General features: G+C 41.3%; 1 protein-coding gene across 1 annotated transcript; it reads left to right on the top strand.

Moving 5' to 3' along the window:
• Nucleotides 1–240: 240 nt before the first annotated feature.
• Nucleotides 241–21,227, top strand: LOC135502379 (uncharacterized). The gene is made up of 15 exons (XM_064795168.1): nt 241–348; nt 7,963–8,074; nt 8,653–8,817; nt 9,065–9,082; nt 9,596–9,710; nt 10,129–10,240; nt 10,650–10,785; nt 11,040–11,226; nt 11,984–12,170; nt 13,254–13,371; nt 17,825–17,966; nt 18,960–19,183; nt 19,358–19,553; nt 20,010–20,142; nt 20,675–21,227. Exons 1-15 carry the CDS (start codon nt 289–291, stop codon nt 20,750–20,752), a joined length of 1,983 nt encoding a protein of 660 aa, XP_064651238.1. The 5' UTR covers nt 241–288; the 3' UTR covers nt 20,753–21,227.
• Nucleotides 21,228–23,360: the final 2,133 nt, after the last annotated feature.

Genomic DNA, 23,360 nt, shown 5'->3' on the forward strand with positions numbered 1-23,360 from the left:
TAATTTCTGTACCTGTCTTATCAAAAAAACTCTGATCTCAAAAAGGGGTTTTGAGGGATATATGAGACTCTTCTTGATTGGAATCGTCCTGCGAGCTGATGTAAAGCAAATAAATTCACCGCTAAAGGCAAATATTTATAATGGCCCTAAATTGGTATGAAGCAGAATAATTCAACCTGCAAATGGTTAGCTTTTTGGCAAATATTGCATTATCTACGAATGCCCTTGAAAATGGTCAGAAGTGGCCATAGGTGGCCAGGCCTTTTTGTTTTATCAGCAAAGCACAGCATGTCTAGTTGTGGAATACACGCTTCGCTTTTATGCGTCCTTTTCATATGTTACTTCGGGGTGAGTTTCCAAAACAAAGAATTCACGTTATCATCAATTAGTCAATCAATCCAGTAATGTCACGCATTTCATGACGATGTCGTTTTTACATCTATATCTAAATAGTTCAGAACATAGCATTAGTGATGACTATACTTTAGTATGTTCAGCTGATATCGAATAATTAGTAAATGCTTTTACTTTAAACTGGATGTACATTTACACTAGCCATCTCTGTAGAAAACTGAAATAAAAGCATTTGCTGGTCTTTATAAATATTAGCCATTGTCCCAACGCTCGTCTTTCGAAACAGGTGGTTGCTTGGGCGTTGAAACCATACGTTCCTTTGGGACCGGTCTGTGTTCATTCAACAGTTTGTGGTATCATGTTCCCATTTGAGATGTTGTCGGAGATTAGTGAGTTTACTTTATTAAAGTTGCAACGGTTACTGTATCTCCCGACAAGGTAAAAAATCATGATGCGATTCTCAGTAAGGAATCCTTTACAGATTGTGCTTGTTCACTCACTGCTCCAGGAAACCTGATACCATGTTCCAGGCAGAACTGATAGCGATAGTTAGCATTTTATAGTTATACACCTTACAATGTAACGGTGGGTGGGGTGACTTACTAAAGACGGATTCGCTCCTTCGTACATTACACAATGCACTGAAGTACTAGTAACCTATCTGCATGTACGTCAAGTTTATACCAAGAAGCACTGTCGATTGATGTCATTTTTTAGCTCAGCTGAAAAGCTGAGCTATTCATATGAGTAAATGGTAGAATGAGTGTCCGTCTGTCTGTCTGTCTGTCTGTCTGTCTGTCTGTCTGTCTGTCTGTCTGTCTGTCTGTCTGTCTGTCTGTCTGTCTGTCCGTTAAACAGGCACGTTTCAAAACTATGGCGGATAGGCGATAGATTTTCCCTCTGAGGCGTTGAGACCCTTCAGGACTCCTGAATAGACCAAATGTGGGTCCGGCAGGATGAGCGGTTTGGCCACTAGGTGGCACCGAGCGAAATTTTCCAAAAACTTTTCCAGCAGCTGATTTCTCAGTTGGGGATCATGAATCAAATCTAATTTTATAGAGCAAAGCTTTCTCTTTCATTATCAATAGGCGTAGTTCATGAATTTCTCACCAGGTGGTGTTACTGGCGCAATTTAGTGAGCACCCTCCAAGAAGAGCATTTTAAATTTCGCGCGAGTTATCCCACGTCCAATCACACGTGCAGCGAACGTCACGTCTCGAGTCTGCGCAGTTCAGACGTAAGGAGACCATGCTATGGAATAGATCGCGTTCTGTCAATTCAGAGGTAAGTTCTCATTAAATTCACAATTCCATAGGCGATAATATTTGGCTGCTTGTGTTATTGCATGTTGATGACATTAGGGAAGGCTTGGATTGTTTAATTGGATGTGATTAATTTGAAATAGTTCGTCGACGATCGTTGAAAAACGATCTGCGAAATGCAGCTTCGTTGGTCTGAGAAACGATGTCAAAGTCCGGCTTTAAATCATGGATTTCTCAACAAATAACTCTTGTCACATAGCAGAACTAATGTGAATAAACAAGACAATAATAAACATCGTTCTGATATCATCGGGTAAGGTTGCCAATGTACATAAACAGTGTAATTGAGGATCGACTCCAGCGATTTGAAATGTCAACAATAAATGCGATAGCTGATACACACTGACACTTGCACACTGTACATAGCACAATGCTTCAAACGGGGCCGATTCATCACTCTTATCACAATGTATTCCCAATCATATCAATGAACTTCCTTGATCATTCGGCCCTAGCGCCTTATCAGTTGTTGTTGGCCTTGTATTTTGATAATATGAGGAAGGCTCAGGCCTTGATAGGGAGCTCTTCTTTAATAGGGCTGGTGAGCGAGAAGACTCGGTGGGGGGGGGGGGGGGGTTATATAGTTAGGATGATGCCATCATGGCAGTTGACCGAAGAAGCAGTTGGCTAGCACGTCAATGTCAATGATGGCGAGTAGTTGGTGGTTGGGAGAGGGGGGGATATAGTTAGGATGATGCCATCATGGCAGTTGACCGAAGAAGCAGTTGGCTAGCACGTCAATGTCAATGATGGCGAGTAGTTGGTGGTTGGGAGAGGGGGGGGGATATAGTTAGGATGATGCCATCATGGCAGTTGACCCAATAGACGCTGTCGCAGTATAGAAAATAGGTGGGGAGAATGTGGGAAACTAAACACAACAGGAGAAGGTAGATATTTTTTCCCGGAGATAAGCATAATGATCCCAAGACCCAAGTGTAGGATTTGAATTCAAAAAGACATTAGCCGACCCCCTGTCCTGAATAGTTTGAGGTCTCACTAGCCAGTGGTGATCAGGTGTTAATCTTGAAGTTAAGTTATAAGGCATAGAGGTGAAATTTTTCAAATTTGCGTTATACAGGGTGTCTCATGCATTGTGCTACATCAGTCTATGCATGACTGTATGTCTAGACGACGTTGAAACTTGATCAGATGTATTCTACAAGAGACAAGCTATTCAGAAATGTATAGGTTTGTGTGAGAGTAAGGTACTGCCAAGTCTACAGCCGCTGGAACAGGGGTATGCATGAAATGACGTCGCGTCATTTTTGGAGGCAGGTAGGCCTGGCCTCCGCACCGGCTTGTGAGACCTGAGGGTAGCGCGTGCGTTTGAGTATGTGCGCATGCGCTTTCTACGGTTGAAATGGCCAGTGTTGTGGACGAGTGGTTTCAGGTTTCACGGTAGGATTTTGACATGGAAACGGGGAAATAGACATTGAGACCAATGTACTTTCAAGATTATTGCATTATTAATGGAACCAGACCGTCGACATATTGTCACACCCCATGATATTGACGAAATCGTCGTCGAAACGGGCAGCCCCGGACCGATCATGTTGGTGCGCTTGAAACTACGGAAAAGTTAGCAGACGGAAAATCTTTTGCGGAATTTTGCCAGTTCAAAGCACGATTTCTTCGCGGAAAGAGAAAAATAATCTCTGGCATCGATGCAGATTGTTGTTTAATGCATTTCGATTCGCCCCAGGGTATCGTCACACTTTGATTCGGCCCTGTTTTGACGAAATCTTCAACCGAACGGCGGCTTCTCTGCGTAAACATCATAGCGTCCCGCTGAATTGTTTGGAAAAAGAAAATCTCTCCCCAGGTAAATTGCTGTGCATTAGCGTATACGATTCGCGTGCAAAAATGTCACCTGGGTGCAGAGGTTTTCTGGTTCCGGTTAACCGGGTCAAGTTTTTTTCGTTGACGGTATACACACACACATTCGACCCTTAACCATAAAGCTCGCTTAAGAGCTCCCTATAAAACTTGGCTAGCTTACCTATTCTATCAAAATTAAAATGTTATCTCCTCATCATGTTTTGCAGGACAGGAATGATCTGCAGCTGCATTTGAACATATTTGGTGACCACATCTCAAAGATGACCAAGAGAGAGGATCGAGCTATGACTTTGCACATCCCATCGAGTTCGGTGTTCACCAGTGCAATCATCAGAAGAGCCAGGCAATTCTAGTATTCAAGTATTTCATTCTGTAATACTTACCTCAAAATTTACTAAATAAAGAAAACCACATGTGGCAGTTGGTTAAAAAAATCAAGTCTATCTGTTTAAAGTTTTTACTTGCTATCATTATTATCAACATTTCAATGGTGGCATTCTGCTAAGGTTTGTTAAGAGTTTCACTTGACTTAAGCAGGGTGTACACTAGTAAAATATTAGCAACATTTTACCAACATTTTACCAACATTTTACCAACATTTTACCAACATTTTACCAACATTTTTACAACAATTTTGCAACAAGCCCTTCAAGGCCCTGTATTCACTAGCAACAAATTAGCAACATTTTTAGCTCACCTCTTAGCAGAGGTGAGCTTATCCCATACCGTGGCGTCCGTCGTCCGTCGTCGTCGTCGTCGTCGTCGTCGTTGTCCGTCGTCGTCCGTCGTCCGTTAGCAGGGCACGTTTCGTAACTGTTAGAGCTATTGAGTTGAAACTTGGTACACATGTACCCTTATGTAATGACACCTGGGAGACCAAGTTTCGGTCCAATTCGTTTCATGGTTTGGCCACCAGGGGGCCAAACGTTAAAAGTGAAAATATGCAATATCTCCCTTAATAGTAGTCGGGAAATTTTGAAAAAAATATGGTAGGTACTTCTAGCAAAGGTGCATCATATATCCTCCGGGTTTTTGATTTGACCTCCTTTTCAAGGTCACAGAGGTCAAATGGTGTAAATTGGCCGTTAGGATGTAACGATGGCACGTTTCTAAACTGCAATGACTATTGATACCAAATTTGGTACACATTTACCCCTTAGTCAGGTGATCTCAGGGACCGAAGTTTGGTCCAATATGATTCACCACTTGACCACCAGGGGGCAAAATCCAAAAACCTTAAAAATGTGATTATTCCTTAACTTCTTGCCCGATTGCCACCAATTTGATATCATGGGTACATCTAACCACCATACAGTATATGTCACACAGGTTTTTAATTTGACCTTCTTGTCAAGGTCACAGAGGTCAAATGGCGTAAATTCGCCGTCGGGCCGTAACTATGGCACGTTTCTTAACTGCAATGACTATTGATCACAAATTAAGTACACATGTACCCCTTGGTAAGGTGATCTCAGGTACCGAAGTTTGGTGCGATCTGATTTGCCGTTTGGCCTCCAGGGAGGGGGCCAAATCCTAAATTCTTCAAAATGCCATTATTCCTAGTAATGACTTGCCCGATTGGCACCAATTTTATATCATAGGTACATCTAGTTCTAACAACCATTCAATGTGTCACCCGGGTCTTCTTTGATTTGACCTACTTTTCAAGGTCACAGAGGTCGAATGTACTGTAAATTGGCCATTTTGGGGAAATTGTAATTGCTTGGACCTACATCAAACCTAACACTACATGACACAAGACCATGCTCTTCATCCATCTTTCCTCCACATGAGGTGAGCACAATGGCCCTGGCCATTTCATTACAACATGTTGGTAAATTGTTGCAAACTTTTTAGTGGGAACAAAGGGAAATAGGTATTTTGGAGGGAAAATGGATGATTCCAAGGAGAGAAGATGTGTTTTGAGTGCTTCTGCAGCAATTTTAGCTGTCATTGTTGAGAGACGGAAGAGGCGGCGAAATAACCAAAGAGAATATGGACCAGGCCCTGGATCAAAATGAGGGTGGATGATGGGGCATACCACTGCCTGTTAAGGCCGCGTATCCATAGGGTATGCCCTTGTGTAGAGTGGCGTTATGGCGTAACAGCCTTGTGACCTGGCACTATAGCTGCGCTTACACCACGATATATTGGTGGACCAATTGCACTTACACCACCACATTGCCGCGACAAATTGGTTCGGCAATCCATTGCCGATACAAATTGCCGAGCGAATTTGTCCCACCAAGCTTGATGGTCCAAATCGCCCGGCTTGTTAAAAGCTCGGCTTTGTCGTGGTGTACGCGCAAATGGATCGGCAATTAGCTAGTTAGATGGTTCGGCTCCAGGCGGCGCTTTCAAAATGGCGCTTTCTGCCAAGGCTTTCTGCGTTCTGCTTATTGTTTGCGCGCCATCTGTAGCCGGATTTTATAACTAGCTGCAGCGCTGGTGTAAGCGCTTGGTGGATTTTCGATGGTGCGGCATTGGTTCCCGAACCAAGATTGGTGGTCCATTTTCAGGTGGTGTAAGTGCGGCTTATGCCCTGCGTCTCCATTGGATATTCCTTTTTGGTCATGTAGGCCTTTGTAGTCCTCATTTCGCAGCAGTCAATCGCGTTTATCCGCACGCTGTCATTATTTCAGAAGACAATTTCTTATGAATATTGAAAATGAAAATACAAGTAACTTGTATTTTCACTTGCAACATCAAATTGACATGTACATGTATATAAAACCTGACTTTTAAGCAACAAATTACAGGTTCGTGCTTGTTATGATAATCATCAGTTTCGGGGTCCCAGAGTAGTTCCCGTTGATGAACCTCTTGAATTAATTTCGCCTCAGACATTGCTTCCGTGTTGTTCCCTCGCAAAAGAATGGACATGTTCAATCCCAATATGGGCCTATATTCCCAATCCACAGTGCATATATGCCCGCAATGTGACACGGCATAACCTATGGGAACGATCAATAACACCAACGAAGGTTCATTGTCCGTGTGGCGCGCCAGGCGGTAAAAAGGGAATGTTGTGCAGGGCACGGAACAGCCTATGGATACGCAGCCTAAAGGAGTTGCGGCTGACTGACAAGCCGTCATACAAAAACTTCTAGAAAAGGTTTCATCACCCTACGAAGCAAGACACTCACTTGAGAGTTGCTATACCTGCTTCTTGTTCAAGTCACATGAACTCCGGTAGATCACATGACGCAAATCCTATTTCTGATTGGCTGAAGAGTTTGCAACATTTTTACAACATGCAAGAAAGAATTGCATTGCATTTAATTTGCAACAATTTTACAACATGTTGTAAGACGCGTTTTGCTCTGTACACACTACGCAACATTTTTGCAACATTTGTTGCAACTGGAAATGTAAAAAAATGTTGCTAATATTTTACTAGTGTACACAGGCCTTTAGGCAATAATGTTACCCTTTTAGTTAGGGAAACTGGTGCCTTCTGCATTAGGTGGACCCCACTTACTCATCTGTCAGACCGGCCTCACACGTCGGCAGTAGAGTTTAAGGTCCAATCTGCGAGATTTACCCATTTCTACCCAGCCAAAAGCGGGTGATTGGGCTAGTCTCTCCATGTGATTCAATTCGCATGGATTCTTGTGTCCCGGTGCTGAAAGGATCCCTCCACAAGGGCAGACTACATCCGGTGGCACTGAAGTATGGAAGAAAGACAGAAGACGACCAATTTGCGAAAAGGATCATCATCATCATCATCATGGTAACAGCTGAGGATGAATCATGTTGCTGTGTGTAGAATTGATGGTCCAATATAGGTTAGGTTATCTGTTTGCGCACACATTGCAAGGGTGGAGCTTGCTTGAAGTAGATTGCGCCAGTCTACCGCAATTCACTGTTACACATCCAGAAGCTATTATCCTTAGGCTTTGAGTCCTTAGTTTAGTAGAGTTTGACGAGTAATGTAATATATACGAACAACGCAGCAACAACTCAGCTGAGCGCCAGGCCCTTGGGCCTCTTGTTGCTGGTTGGTGTTATCAAACTACGATCGCCTTGGATAAATTACGTTTGGTCTAAGTTTTAGCAGCGTTTAACTGGAAGGAAGTTAAAGGGAACTGAAACCGCCAAGCCAGTTTGTATGACCTCGTTTTCATTTCCCGCGTATCGGGTGATCCGAACGAGTCATGAATGAAACATGGCGCCTAGCTGTCAATCATTGAGTGACGTCACTACTATGGAATTTACTACGAAAACTCATGAATGAAAGATCGCATGAGTCACGTGATTCTCACATGATTCTCAATAATAAGAAATTGAACTGCTCATGCTCAGGCACTGGGGGCGGAGCTACAAATCTGAACTCGAATAGGAAGTTGGAAGTTTGACTTTCTCGGGCGGTGAAAGTCGAAAATGTGAATAAATCGCTCGGCGGTTCCAGTTCCCTTTAAGTGCAACTTCCAATGTTGCTTTCTAGGTTGAGGTACTTGGATACCGTGATAATCATGGTCAACAAGTCCTCCACAAGCTGGAGAAGCGGTCTGCGCATCAACACGGTCACCAGAAGCAGGAGGGTCATTACGTCAAAGGTAATGTGATATAGGGCTTCTAATTCGTTATTATTACTTGCATTTGCGGTGGTTTATAACACATGCATTATTACTTTGAGAAATAGCTTCGAGGACAGCTTTCGATCTAGTATCATTAGCCCTTAATTTTGAGAACTGAAGTGCTTATTACCTCTGGTGACATCACGATAAGTAAAGTAGAAACAAAGAATCTGAGTCGAATATATACTTTGAAAATCCTTCCACGAGGTCAGACATCAGGCCTATGATTAGCATGTACGTTTCAGGCCTTATCATTGTCCGCTGATAAAGGATTACATGGTAGATAAAGTATATGCGATGAAGTGAGTTTGGATCGAAACTCTGCTTCTGCAGTCACAATATCGACAAGGACAGCGTTTTACACGTCTCTAATTGTTAAGATATAAGTTCATGATCATATCAGGGTAATACGTCTTTTCCCCAGAACTCTTATGACTGAACAATCAGAGTGGTCCGCCCCTTTCCGATAGTCTTTTTTAATCTCAAGTGCAATATTTGTATGGTGTACGTCTGCACAGTTGTAAGTGGATTGAATCGACCAAATCTCTTCCTTTCAGGATTATGTCCCAAGCCACCCAAGGTTCCAAACGCTGTTGCCAGGTTGAGCAACCAAGGACAGCGTGTGACGTACAAGTGTAGACCAGGCTTCAAGAATAAGGGGGACGTCAATTCAAGGTTCTGTGAAGGTGGAAAGTGGTCGTACAGCAACACGAAATGTGTGGGTGAGCATACCTTGAATACAGTTACATTGTAATATCGCCTGTGTTGCAATAATGCAATAAGGGCTGGCGCAAGGGAAGTTTATGCCTTCGAAGGACATAGTGAAACCAGCGAATTCATTTTGACGCCACAAAACAAAATGAAAGTGGATATCGTTAAATATCCTGACATATTACCTTTCGTCCATGCTAGAAATGAGATCACACAAGGATCACTTTGTTGTTATATCTTATCCTCTTGCCGTTGCAGCAAACCGAATTATGAAAGGTAAGTAACGATTGTCGAACATGCAGTATACCGTATACCGATTTTTCTTTGGTGGATTTTTGTTTCGCGAAAATAAAAATTGCAGCGTTTTAATTGTAGACATCAGTTTTAGCGAATCTTAAAAATGAGTAGGAGGTACATTATGCAATCGTATATTGCTCTGCGCTGGCCGTTGGGAGAGTTTGGCGTCAATGATCAAAACATAGTCGTGTCTTTATTAAATTTGCCGTTTGCAATAGTTGCAATGTATCACTGTGTGTTTTTGTTTTTCATATCGATTCAAATCTAATGTAATCACTATAAATCAAGGAAACGCATTTATATTGCAATGATGCATTATTAGAGCATTTCTAAGACGTAATGTTCCTTTGATATGTCATTTTAATATAAATCAGTTTTTGGACTGCCGTTTTTGTAATGATTCAGTACTGAAAAGTCATACGTGAGCGCGAAAGTATCTACATTGTCTTGACTCGTCATCACTTGGTTCTGAAATTGACAATGCCTTTTCAGCCTCCCAGTACAAGGTAGTATTCTACACTGCTGCCCATCGCTGCAGTAAGACTAACCATGCTGTTAGCTTTACTATCATGGGAAAATATGGCAATTGCACTCTGACAAACAAAGGGTACGGATTTTTTCATCTTGTAGATTTTTGAAATTTTTACTTTTTTTCCGCGCACCTTTCAGTTAAGGTGCCCCTTCACGTGTCCAAACAATATTACACATTATTACACTTCCTTTGGACTTAAGTTTTCTCCATTTATTATGAAGCGCTGCCCAAGTCGTAAACCACAATATATTCTCAGTTAGGATCTCTCAGTTTTTTACAATACTGGCACGATTATTTTAAGATTAGTTCAATAAAAATTTGAACCAGAATCTTAAATTGCATAAAAACAAGAATCATACGTTACAGCTTTCTCAGTTATAAGAAATTTGATGTCTACAAACAACAGGCAGAATGACTTGGTGTCGTGGTGTGAAGCTGGATTGGTGGGATGTAAGTGAAAAGGCTGGCAACTCAGCTTATTTTGTTTACCCAGATTTGGCAACTCGCAGATCGGATCACCTAAAGCCATTTGCAAGACCCATCTTGGTGAAGTGAAATCGTTGAAAGTGAGCATAAACGGTCGAGATATGTGGAGATTCTACAAGGTACAATTATTACATTTTGAAAAGTATCTAAGTCAACTATCCACATAAGATTCTTAGTTAAGGTAATATAATCATTCGGCTTCGTGTCCACCTATCTGCATTATTTACAGGTTTTACATCATTCTTGTAATGTTAATGTAATTAATCTTACGATATTGAAATTAATCTTGTAAGATACAAGATTTGGTGTACCGTGTGGGCGGGATAGGACGTCAGCCGTCCCTGAGCACGGAAAAGAGTTTCGTCTATACACGCGTCATTTATACAGCCGGCGTCAAACGTAAAATATAGACCATGTTGTTGATCAGCCTCTGTACGCATTTAATTTCTCTTCCAAAGGTGCATGCTTTCGCGCGTAGTAATACATGCTATTGTCGACGTATCTAATAATAGTTTCGTCTAACACCAGATTTTAGTTTTGGACACCGTCCTCAACAAGACCTACGAATTCAGATGTGGCGATAACAAACACTACAGTTGCATCTTGGCACACTGCAAGGCATTTAATCAGTGGATTGGAGACATCCATATGCTGCCTTTGAAAGGTAAGGACCGAAATCATGTACAAAATTATGAGTCTGAAAACAACAATGCAATATTGATGCGATATGTAAGATCATGTAACATACGTAAGATACCGCATACATGTACCTATCATTATTATAGGTGTTGCACAGAAAATGATTCCGTAATCATGTTCGATCATTTTTTGCATTATGGTCCGATGTTGAACTCACGAAGTGAAATCAAACGACATGATCGGGATAAAATTCCTTTAAATCATCTCTTTTGTTTTGAGGAAAATACACCTACACGGCCCAAGTGACAACAGACATATCCAAGGGGTCGTACTCTAGGGTCCCAATGGTGATGACAATCAGGACCACGGACGGTCAGGTCTTCAACAGAAGGATCAATCATCCTGGCATGGTTCTTCAAGGCTGGGGCTGTGACTGCAAGCAAGTACAGAAGAAGAAGGCGGCACTGTAAGTTCTTCAATTAATTCATTATTACAACGCCGTCTTCTGCCCGATCGTCTTTCGAACCACAGTTTCCATTACCGATTGACTGTTGATCATTAGTCTACTTTGTAGTTCCGACGCCAAAGGCCGTAGCCAAAAAGAAGAAGTGATATGGTTTTAGAAGCCACAGCATGATTTTCTCACTGATTATCGAACTCTGATGGCTGTTTAGTTGAGGCTAGAAGCAAAGGTACACGGCATTGAGCCTAGTGGACCTCCAACGGTGTCTCACCACAATACATGTAGACCTGTCAATGGTTGCTGAAGGCACTTATTGGGTCTTATAACATGGCAGACGCATATGGTGGCCGTAGTGGACATAATTGCCGATTTCTGTTCTAGAACATAATTTCTGTTCAGCGATTGGTCGATTAATGGTCTAGAACATAATTCTGTACTATGATTGGCTGATTTATGTTCTAGACCATTATTCCTGGTCAGTAATTGGTTCATTAATGGTCTAGAACATTCGGACACCACAGGGCAAACGACCTTACGCCAATTATGGGGAGAGCGGCTAACATTGTTAAAGGATTTTGGTTACTGCTGCCTCTTTTAGAGATGATCATGTTAGTTCACATTCATGTGTCAAGTGTGGCGACGCGACGTGGCGACACGACGCGAATGTGTGTGCTCCAGCATTGTAGCTATCATAAAATCATTCAATTGAAATTCGATACAAATTAACTACCGCTAACCTTGAAATTAAAATTTATTCCAGTAACAGCGAGGTTGGTTGCACTTCAGTTGGCAGAGGCAGGCGCCGAAAAAATCGTAAAATGCGGCTATTCCCCTATCAACCATTTTACTTCACGACCAATAAAAAGATAAAGGGCATCAAGGAAATCACTGTTCAAGCTGATAGGAAGACGACGGAAAATTTGAAGGACTATTGGAAATTTAGGAAGGTATGTTTGATAATTAGCTGTGTTCGAATATTCGATCGGTTCTAGTTTCCTAATATTGGTTGGATGAAATTGATGTTAAGGTGAGAGGCAAGCTGACATTTTGAGTAGAAGCATGTAAATAATGAAAAGACCTGTGGTAAGTATGTAAATATGTTAAAATTAAGATGAATCGTCAGAAAATATAATGGTCACATTGGATAGATTTACCCCTAAAACCTAGGGTTTTTACACCAAAGTTAACACAATAGCATAATTGGGCGACAAGATATGGCCATTCATTTCCTACGGTAGCCATATCGGCGGCCATGTTGGATTTCAGTATCCCGGCATGCATTTCCAATGTAGTTGAGACAAGACAACTAATGAATATTCATAGGTTGGAGGGTCGAGGCCTATCAATTAGACGAGTGCATGTTTTTAACTCTCAAGTACATATTTGGAGAGGTATTGAAAAAATATTTGTTGTGGCAAGTCTATAGATATAAAGAAATTATTTGATGAAAAAATTAATTTCGAATTTTGCTAATTGGGTAATAGGGGGCGTGTTTTGAGTTTTTTCTGCCAGTTGGCTGAAAAGAGTGGAAATATCAAAGTCTGTCTAATTTGTCGATTATCAAAAAATTTCCGTGGTCAATCACCAGTTTATTTTTCACCATTTACTTGCCCGACTGTCCGGAATAACATAATCTAAATTTCAGATTCACAACACCACGCATTCTTTGATGCGTCGCGGTCAAACATTGACAATTTAACTGCTAAAAGGCTTAAAAAATCAATTGTGGTCTTGTCTCAGTTATTGGTTTCATTGGATAGGCTTACCCCTTAAACTGGCTCCAGAATTATTTATCCAGGGTCGAGTTATGGGTATTCATATGTTTTTGGCGGCCATCTTGGAAGCCGTCTTGAATTTAGTCCCCTCTGTCCATGATCTGCGATGTCTATAGTTTTTTTCACTCTCGTAGAGGTCACTTGCTGGGATTTTGAGGGAACATACAATTGAACACAGGACCCCCCCCCCCTTTACCCAGTTTACCCCAGCACTATCTGAAGTGGCACTATCTGTTGTTTCTTTGCTTTTATTAGATTGTAATACTACGGAATAATAAGGAGAGTTGGGCATTTTATTGCGATTCACATTCCAAGACCACACCTTGCATGATTAAAGGAACAAACAAGATCACACTGAAGCCTGTAAAACCTGGTAAGTGAAACCCCATGCGACGCATTCTGTCGGACGTTAACCTTGAGCATTCCCGGCTGGGAGCATGTTACAGAATGGTGACAGACGAAACGGTTGCTGATAAAAAGCATGTGTATTTCTTCATTCAATTCAACAAATATCAACGCATTTTAAGGCACGAATGTTTGAGTGTATAGCTGTTACAACGGCAGACTAGTACTTGATCATTACATGGGTCATTTAACCATGGCCCACTAGAAATCTTATAACATTCGTCGTGTAGGCAACCACGTTGAAATGATGAGTTCACACTCGAACTCGCATTAGTTCATCAATAACTTTCATATTTGCTGGGTTACCTTTTAAATCATTCCATTTTTAGCTCAGCTGACAAAGTCAGCGGAGCTAGTCAAATAGCTATTCGATTGGTGTCCGTCCTTCCACCCATCCTGCCATCCTTCCATCATGCCATCTGTAGACAAAGTTGGGCATTTTGTAATCATACAACCGAGGCACTTCAAATCTAGTCTTGCTTATAAACACCGCAGAAAATGTTGCTTACGGAAAAAAATTTGGGCGATTCGACTCAAATTCAGCTCCCCAGGGGGCAAAATGCGTAAATGAAAAAACAATTTTTTGACGCTCTATTCAAGCAGATAAAAGCTTGAAATAAAGTTGAAAAGGTCTTCATGATACAGAAGTTTTGATATAAAATAGATTAGTGTCGATTAATATCACCAGTTGGCGGTAGTGAGCAAAACTGTTGTTTGACCCCGGATGACCCCGCTTTAAATTTCCCGCCGAGGTTACCTGGAGTACTATCGTCAAGAAAATGGCGGTGACATTTTTATTTCTACCGGAGCGATGATTTGTAAGTGACGAATTTTCTTTTTTAAGCCTTTACGGAAACGTATTTTGGTACGAAACTTGACACGTTTATAGAAAAGATCAACGAGAATGTGTTCAAATGCCCTCATAACGATGAGTTCAACAGAATTTGGTCAAAACAACCTTCGAATGGAGTCAACTTTCTTTGCGAAATTGAAGCGACGACCTCATTATTTATCGTAATTTATGCAGATCTGAGTCCAGCTGATGGGTGATGTTCTGATTTGTGTTCAAACTATTGGAAACTTCGGAAATTAGTTCTATTAGTTCTACTATTCTGCAGGAGTATATTATAGCCATTGATGTTGACAGCTAAAAGCACGAAAACTTTGTTCAGGTTTCTCGTCCAATCACGTGACCTCTCCAACACTCGATAATGCACTCTTTTCGTCCACGTTTTAGGCCAATCTTCGGCCTGAACATGAAATCTAATAAGCGCAGTACTTAAATCAGATGTTTCTCTCGCCTTGAAAACATTCCAGGGTAAAATCCATTGAGATTAGCCGAGTTAATCCACTTTTTCCGTGCCTAAAATCTCTGCCGCTGAATTCTATAAATAGAAACTATTAACATCGCGGCAGTGTGGTTCCCATTGTGCGCCCTCCCACTTCACACCATGTCAGGAACTTTCACGGAGAGAGAGGGCCTGCGGTAAGAAGAATGGCCAAAATGACGTCACGTTTTCCTGGCAATATCTCTTGCCGACCAGTCAAGCATTGGGAAAGCATCTTTACAGACGACGTTAGAACTAGAAAACGAATATGTTAATTTGCAAAATTAAAAGCAGATTTCACCACTAACCAGCCAAATCGGAATACGACGGCGCAAAATGTTCTCGCTTTCCTCCTGCTAAAAAACCTTGTTCCCGCACTCCTATTTTAATTTATGCCAAGGAATATGATATGATCTGTTTTCACTTTTTTTGTAATTAAATGGTATTCATATAATGAGATCAATAGTAGTGTCCGTGTCAGATCCCATCATGGAGGTATAAATAATTATTTATACCTCCATGATCACATCGTTCAACTAGTCTTCTCTCCCCAGGTGCCTCACACGGACCTTCACGTCCCCATACTCAAGACCAACTCTTACAATATCGCCCTCAAAACAACCCTGGAGTCATGAATTCACAGGTGCTCCTGTGAAATCTCAGTTCTAGTTTATTTATCAAACTTTATCGAGGGTTATCGAATCGAATGGATGTGTCGATCGTCGGGGCGGATTGATATGTGGTTAGGTTTAAGGAATTGAACCCGAGGCGGAGGACCTTGGTTGAGTTACCAAGACACTCGAGGGTGGAGCTAAAATACAGTCCAAACCCGAGCCGACAGGCGAGGGTTTGGACGAAATTTTAGCTCCACCCGAGAGTGTCTTGGTAACTCAACCAAGGTCCGAAGCCGAGGGTTCAATTTCTATTCTAAAATACCTCAAACTTAAAAAGATAGGCCACGAAATAACTTGAATATGTGCGAATTTGGCAAATTCCATCCATCGCCTGCCCGGAGCGCCGGTAGCGCCGTTGTTTACATTATGTTACGGCAGCCCGTATAGGAAGTCCGGATCGGCTCGCTCAAGTGACGCTAAAATCCGCGCAAATGGGCTATTTGGAGCGTTTTTCTCAGCAAATATGTGTAGTGCTCATTAAAAAACTTAGGGTGGTTGATGCTTCCTTGGCTGATTTGTGTTTGAAGCAGTGTTTTGAGAGCCTCAAACTTCTGAAGTGAGCTGTGTGCATGGTTCCACATTTTAGTGCAACCCGAGGGAACTTTGGTAGAGCATCTTGGTTGCGTGTCCAAAACACTCCACTCTCAGAACGAGGCTTATGCATTTTCCATTTAAAAGTTGACTTTACGGTACCAAGGTATTTTAGAATGTGCGTCCAAGGCGATTAGGTCATTCAGTTAGTTTGAGAAAGATCATGATCATGAAGATGCGTGTTGTGTTATCATGACTGGAAAATAAGTTGAAGTTATTATTAGTACTACGATTCTTACATGAGTAAAAAGTAGACGTTTTAAGCAACACAACAATGTTACTCCCATAAAAAAACTGTCAATTCTCCTTACCACTCACAGAAGCCAAGCCATTGCTGTTAAGTTATGCAGGGGCTTAATCAATTACTTGCACTCCATGTGGGGTGAATAACATTACCTTTTGAACGGCTGGCTGTAGGGGGATGATTGGAACAGCCGGTATACCTGCTGACCTGCTGAACCGAGGTTAATGTTATTTTCAATCCACGATTGCAGGTCACCTGATTTTCGAGATTTCGCGGGAAATGAAATTGTAAACAAACGCATGTGTGCAGTTCAAATGTAAACAAAAATGTATTTTTGGTACTTTTGGTTGCTGGACTTGGGTTTTCCCGCACTTAGGAGCTGGATCAAATTGGTGGTCTATTGTGCTGTTTTAGTCAGAGGTAGCCCTTGATTATGAAGGTATTTTCAAATTAAGGTGACCATAGTCTTTTATGTGCTCAGCTCACTACAGCTTTCAATACTTGATGTATCTGAAGAGGCGCGCGGAACCTGACATGGCCTTACCAAGGAGCTGCTAACTTTGCCTTTTTGGCTGAGACATTGCTTCATGTAGGACTAGGAGGAGCACGCATTTTAAAGTTATAGTAGTGATAGTACAGTTGGTTCGAGCCATTTGGAAGCCGACATGTGAAGGCCTATCTGGGTTCTCCTTCTTCTCCGTATAAAAAGGGGCATATTGCTGACTAAGGAACAAGGCATATTGACATTGCCTCATCATCTCTATGGGACCAATTGATATACTTTTATATGCACGCATACATCGTGCCATTTCAGGGTCCGAGTCTGTGGACAATTGGTTTGATTAATATGTCTCTTCGATATTGCTCCTTTATTGCATTAGATTTTAATCGCAATTCGATCTATTCAAGATATAGCCAATTTGAACCTGTCTGCGCCAAGGATAGATTGGTTCCAGATCGACTCACTATGACTAGGAATACGCAGTAGAGCACAATGTCATGAAAAACGACCCTTTGTATTGTAAATTCCAATCACCTGCAGGACAGGTCAATTTCTCTCAATAAAATTAATTTTGTTGACTCCTGTAATCTCTACCTTATTAAAAAAAAAGAAAGTGGTGCTAGTCCCAAACTGGTAATTTCTATTTATTCTGACCTCTGTTAAATCATGATACCTCTCAATTACAGACAGCATTTTGTATCCTTGTGCTGTACAACCCAGCCTGAACATACCACAGTTGTCCATGGAGAAGTCTCATCCTCTCTGACACTTTTTTTCTGTAAAGCTACTGATACAACATACTGAACTAGGGATATCTTCCGTTGCCTCCTGTAATATTTACATACCATGGCTGATTAGTTCAATCATATTTCATCCACCTGGCAGCTCTGCATTGGAAATTTTAGTGGTATAACGTGTTCTCTTGACCTTCAAACAGTAGTATAAAGCCGATATTTACTACTTTATACCCTCAGTCCTATGTTATTAGGTCATCCAGCTGAGCGCCAGGCCCTTGGGCCTCTTGTTATTGAGAGTTTTTTTTGTCTCCCGTATTTAATAAAACTACTCTTGAATTATTTCAGCGAGCGAAGTAACGGTTCGTGTTCTTTTCGGAACTGCTAACAAGAAAATGAAAGGCAAGAACCATCTAAAAGTCTCCATCAAGGACGCCCATGGGGGATGCAAATTTACTTGGGCGCCTGGAAGATATCCAAATACGAACAAGTAAATTGCTTTATTGTCAAACTTAGTTTGTCTTTGTCAGTTTATTGATCAAATGAAGAACAATATATCATACATGTACAAATGGAGAATAAATTGGGTTCTTAGGACAGGCATTGCGTTTATAAAAAAGATTCTTCTGTCGGTGTCAGTGCCAAAGCTGTTTTAGGCGGCAAACAACATACGAAATACATTGGACAATAGTTAGAATAAAGCGATAAACAGAGCAAATCATTTAAAAACCTGGTGCTCAAAAGAGAGCGCCAGGTGTCCAAGATGCAGGCCAATATACTGGACCCCTGAAAAAGAAAGCTGCTTATAAAAACGAATAAACAAATCAGACCATGGGAGCACCTGCCATGCCTGCAACACGTGCAACGACCTGACCATGAACATGCGTTGTCCGGTCAAAACGCGTCGCAAGCAGTTTACCGTAAAACGGTGTGATGATAACGATGGGACGCTTGAAATCATTTATACATGAACGTAGGAGTCGCCTTAAATTTCAAATTTCAAATTTCAAATTTCAAATACGTAGGACTCGCCGAACAAACCATACCGATCTGAAATGACAGTTGTGGCATAACAAGGACTTTCGTTCTGGTTGCATCTGACATGGCAGTCAGTTTACATCGGCCAGAGAAATCGCCCGGCATGAGACAATTGTCATAAAATTTTAATCCACGGGCTAATCACAACCTTTCGGACGGCCTCAAGTCATCACTGGAACAGTGAATGCTTACCCTGCTCCGCTTAGGCCAGCAGATAAAACTGCAACCCTGGCATGTCTCACAGCGCATGATATAGGTGGTGGATAGTGAAGTTTGCCCGGTTGCTAAATGCGCCAAACATTCTTCTAAATTACTTTGGGTTTGATCGTCAACCGAAAACGCGGAAACTGCACTTTAAGTAGCCGTAGATGAATATCATGAAATTAGCAAATTTCCTGTACCTTATACTTATAAAAAAATGTATCCTTTTGTATGACATTTTTAGAAATCTTATCGGAGAGACGACGGTTTTGTGTAATGTGAAGGACATCAAGTCTATCAGCCTCTCAAACGCGGGCACCCCGAAAAAGACAGACATGTGGACATTTCACCGTATCAGGCTGACTCTGCGCCTTGGTACAAGGAAAAAGGTATACGACTTTTATTGTGGTACTGCTTCAATTCCATGCGTACTGGAGAAAAGGAGCATGGTTACTGTGATACCACTGGGTAAGTACATGTACCAGTATTTGTCTTGGGTGTGGGCGATAATTTGTCTGTCTATTAACACAATTAACACAATCGTAGTCAATCTTCACATATTCAAGGCATAGAGGACTCTCTGTCACATGTTATGTTGACATACCTGGTTTTCACGTGTGCGTATGTTCTTTTCATTAAAAGCCGGACCGCAAACCCCGCTTGTTAACTATATGAGCAGACACAATAGTCGTAGGGTGACCGGCAAGGGTTTAATCGACTTGACTGTGAGTGTCAGAAAAAGTTACCTCGCCAGACGCAGAACGAAGAGTATCAAAAAGAAGAAAATCCCCATAGTGCCATCTGCAGAGTTTTATAAGAAAATGATCGGCGGTCTTGGGTAGGTTATGAATGCAGCAGCACCTATTCAGTTAAGACATCATTGGTACTCAAAAATATAAAAATATAAATGTTCCCTGGGTATAAAGGTATATTTTGCGTTTATTTCATTTTTTACGGGCGAAAATATGCCGGCAATTCATTCGACGCGCTGATTTGTATTTGGCATACAGTTGGCGATTTGCATTAACAATGAAGACTTAGCGATGTGAATCCCTTGGAGAAAAGCAAAGTAAAGTTAGTCGCTTTAGAGAAGAAGTCCTACCGAACCGCGCCACAGCAGGTTATTGTGAATTGCATGCTTAGAAGCCATATATTTGAATGATTACGATAAACCAATGATAAACCGATAAACCAACAAACCAATAAACCAATTGCAATTGGAAGTACGATAGTATCATGCCTTCAGCCTTCATGTGTCCGAAAAAGCTTTACTCTCGTTTTTTATGAAATTCAGTGTTCAGGTCTTCTACGTTCCTCTGAATAAGTTGCGAAAGTTTGGTTCACCAACGCGACTGGCCTCTTACTTGAGGGGTGCAGCTCAAGTCCAGATCGGGATGCGGAGCCCTCATTCCCTCGTAACTCGAAAGGTGAGTATCTGAGGGCAATTTTCGATCGTGATCATTGTTTACATGCTAACCCACTGGATATAAGATATAAACATGGCTGGTGTAGTAAATAATAAAGGGCGTTTTAAAGAACGAAAACGACTTGAACATCATGCAGATGGTTAAGAGTGGTCGAATGAGACTATTTCTTTAGGGATCGTTGACGAGTACCGCCATATTGAGAACTCCAATGCAATTGTAAATTGGTTCTTAAACATTCAGTAATGCATATTTCAATGGCTGGAAATTGAGAAGACGTGTTCCAAGCTGTAAATGTTGACAACATGGTAGAATCCAACTTCGTCTATGGCCCACCAGCGCATTTTATTTTCAAATTTTCAGTGACGGATATGGGTTGTGTTTTCTCAATCTAAACATGTTTACTAATTCACCTCATTAGACACCACTTTGAGTTCAAATTGGCCCACTTTTTATAGTAGATTCCTGTAATTAATATCCGTTATTTGATTGCAGTACAGTAATGTATTGCAGCTTATTTCCTCCTTCTTTCTAGATGATGTTCCTTGGACTTTATTACTACTGCAGAAAGAAGGCAAGCGTTTGTTCAGTGTCCGTCTTCAAAAAGCCGTAGGTTGTCTGTACTTCATGTGAGGATGACAGAGATTCCAGACAGCAACTGATGTACAAGTTAATTAGTGCATATCTTATGGCCCGTTTCAGCTGAACGAAATCCATTCAAGGAAGCAATGAGTTTTTGAAATTACATAGATTATAGCCTTTTTTATTGCCGATGTCACCTTTTACCAAATGATAAATGACTCATGCTATGTCTGTTCGGTTCTGGGACATGTATGTGATTGTCCACCGTGGTCATTTCCTTTACCACGTCGTTCGAGTTCATATAATCATACTTGGCAGATTCACCCCGTCACCGAAGTATCATTTGATACATTTGGTCACTGTTTTTCAATCTGTATGCCTTCATTACCACTATGGTTTGTTTGAAATGCGTAATTGAATGGGTTTGAGTGTGACGCTCTAATCCATATGAAACATCAGTTGCAGTCATATTAAATGAAAACGAACATTAATGAATAAAATCTAAACATTTGTGTTCCTGTTTGTACATGTACACGTACACTCCATGACGAAATTCGGATTAAATTAGTTTTAGATATTCACAGATTGCATAACGCACAGTGAAATTTTCGTTAGGTTACGAGTTGTCAAGTACATCAATTATAATGTCGATTTTTGATCGAGACCGTGTAATGTCCAACACTCTTTATCTTTCAAATTTGAAGTTTTTTTTCAGCGCATTTCGATCAATAAGCAGCGCCCCGGGCAATCCATAGCAAATAACATACTAGCAATTCAGCGATTCGGCAATCAACACGATCAGGGTTTTTTTGATTGCGCAGAAGAGCCTAATTTATATCGTGAACTACTCAACTGACAATCATGTACGTTTTTGCAGAATATAGATTATTTGAGTTCTCTGAAGAGCATGAGATCAACATCTGATAGAAGTTGTCGCTTTCCACGACTGAACATATTATAGCCAAATGCACACATACAATATAGCCATATCGATTCCTAAATCTGATTCCTTCCGAAATGAACTCCGATTTTATAAGTCACAAACCGATTATAATCTTATCTTAATGAGTGACCAACTGCCAACTGCATCGGACCAATTTGTGTTTCATCAAGATGGGTTTGAAAGGAGACTATCATGCAGGTAGGTCAGACTGTGCTAGTTAATGTGGGTGTAGGGCCGATCAAGGCAACATCGGGAGGTGCGAACTAGGGATCGCAGGAATAGACACAAAAAAAATGTGTTGAGAGGAATGCTACAGTTTTTCATGATATAATTTCCTACAATCATTTCGGAATGATTGTCTTGTCAAAGGGCTTGTTCCTGTCCTGTAGGCTAGATAGAGCTACCTAGCGTTAAGGGCTGGGTAGGGCTACTTTTCGATTGACCAACAATTCATACTTTCTATGACATCAAAGGCAAGCTCTATCGGCGCACCTGTCTTACCGTCCAAAACAGTGCTAAGGAGCGACATATCTATATATTCGTGAACGTATACTCAAGATGACCATCATTTCTGTCCTTCATATTGAATGAAGCTCGATCTGAGTATGCGAAACCCAACTACTGGAAACGATCGTTATCTGTCTCTGTTCCACAGGCAAAAGCGTCCATGCATGGATCTATGACGGCGAATAATCATCAGCGCTCCGTCCATGGGCCGACCCATGGATAGTTGATGGAGAATCCCGATTATAGATCCGAGGATGGAACCCATGGTCGTATCTACCAAGGGCATATCATTGATCCATGGATGGAATCCATTTTTTTTCGATGGGCAATCAAAAAATTATACTATACTTATTTCCCGGAATTCTGTAGACTGTTACTCAGGTGGGCTTGTACTTTACTGCATCAGTCCATTCGTATGTGGCCCAACGGCAGTGGGCCTATGATGGAACTCCCATCCAAGGAACGTCCATGGGCCATCAGTGGATCTACCATGGGCCATCATAGAATATATAATGGGATCCTGTTGTAAAACGTGGTTTGTCATCGTAGATCTATCCATAGGCCCATCAATGAGCCATGCATGGACACTTTTGCCTGTGTCTGTTACAAGCATACAGAGTTCAACGTTAAGAGAGTTTCCTCTGACAAAAACAGGAATACCTCATAGTCTGGTCATATCGAGGTCGGAAATTCCGTGCAGGTACATGATACAAGCTTTACACGATTTCATGCGGGGGTAAACAGGAGACTTGTTACAAAAAGTATGTACATGTACATGTACATGCACATGCATCATAGATCCTACCAAAAGATTGTATCGGAATCTTATCAGGATTTTCAATTCGGCCTCCGGAACGCCAGTATGGTGTAGTGTCCTATTTCAAGAAGGTAATTACATGTATAATGGAAGAGGTTTGAAAAAGTAACATCACGATATGGATGGAAGAAGCTTTGAATGGCATAGCGCTACTGCCATGACTGTCGGCTTGCAAAGCACAGCAGCTGCCGCCGGCATCGATGTAAACGATTTTTTGGAATGGCGTATACATAATGTATTATCGAAGTATCTCCCACCGGTTATCATTTTACTTGGAACCTTCTTGAATTTGTTAACAATAGCAGTGCTTCTTCGACGAAAATTTGGGAAGGTATCAACAAGATTACTACTGATATCGCTTGCGTTGGCAGA

Source organism: Lineus longissimus, chromosome 18, assembly GCF_910592395.1.
Source record: "Lineus longissimus chromosome 18, tnLinLong1.2, whole genome shotgun sequence".
Lineage (NCBI taxonomy): Eukaryota > Metazoa > Nemertea > Pilidiophora > Heteronemertea > Lineidae > Lineus > Lineus longissimus.

What these genes read in the sequence shown, in the direction of transcription:
- LOC135502379 (XM_064795168.1), top strand. Translation starts at nt 289, where the DNA reads ATGTCTAGTTGTGGAATACACGCTTCGCTTTTATGCGTCCTTTTCATA. An exon ending in ATATGTGGAGATTCTACAAG is followed by an intron (nt 10,241 to 10,649) that starts GTACAATTATTA and finishes GTCTAACACCAG; the next exon opens with ATTTTAGTTTTGGACACCGT. An exon ending in CAGAAGAAGAAGGCGGCACT is followed by an intron (nt 11,227 to 11,983) that starts GTAAGTTCTTCA and finishes AATTTATTCCAG; the next exon opens with TAACAGCGAGGTTGGTTGCA.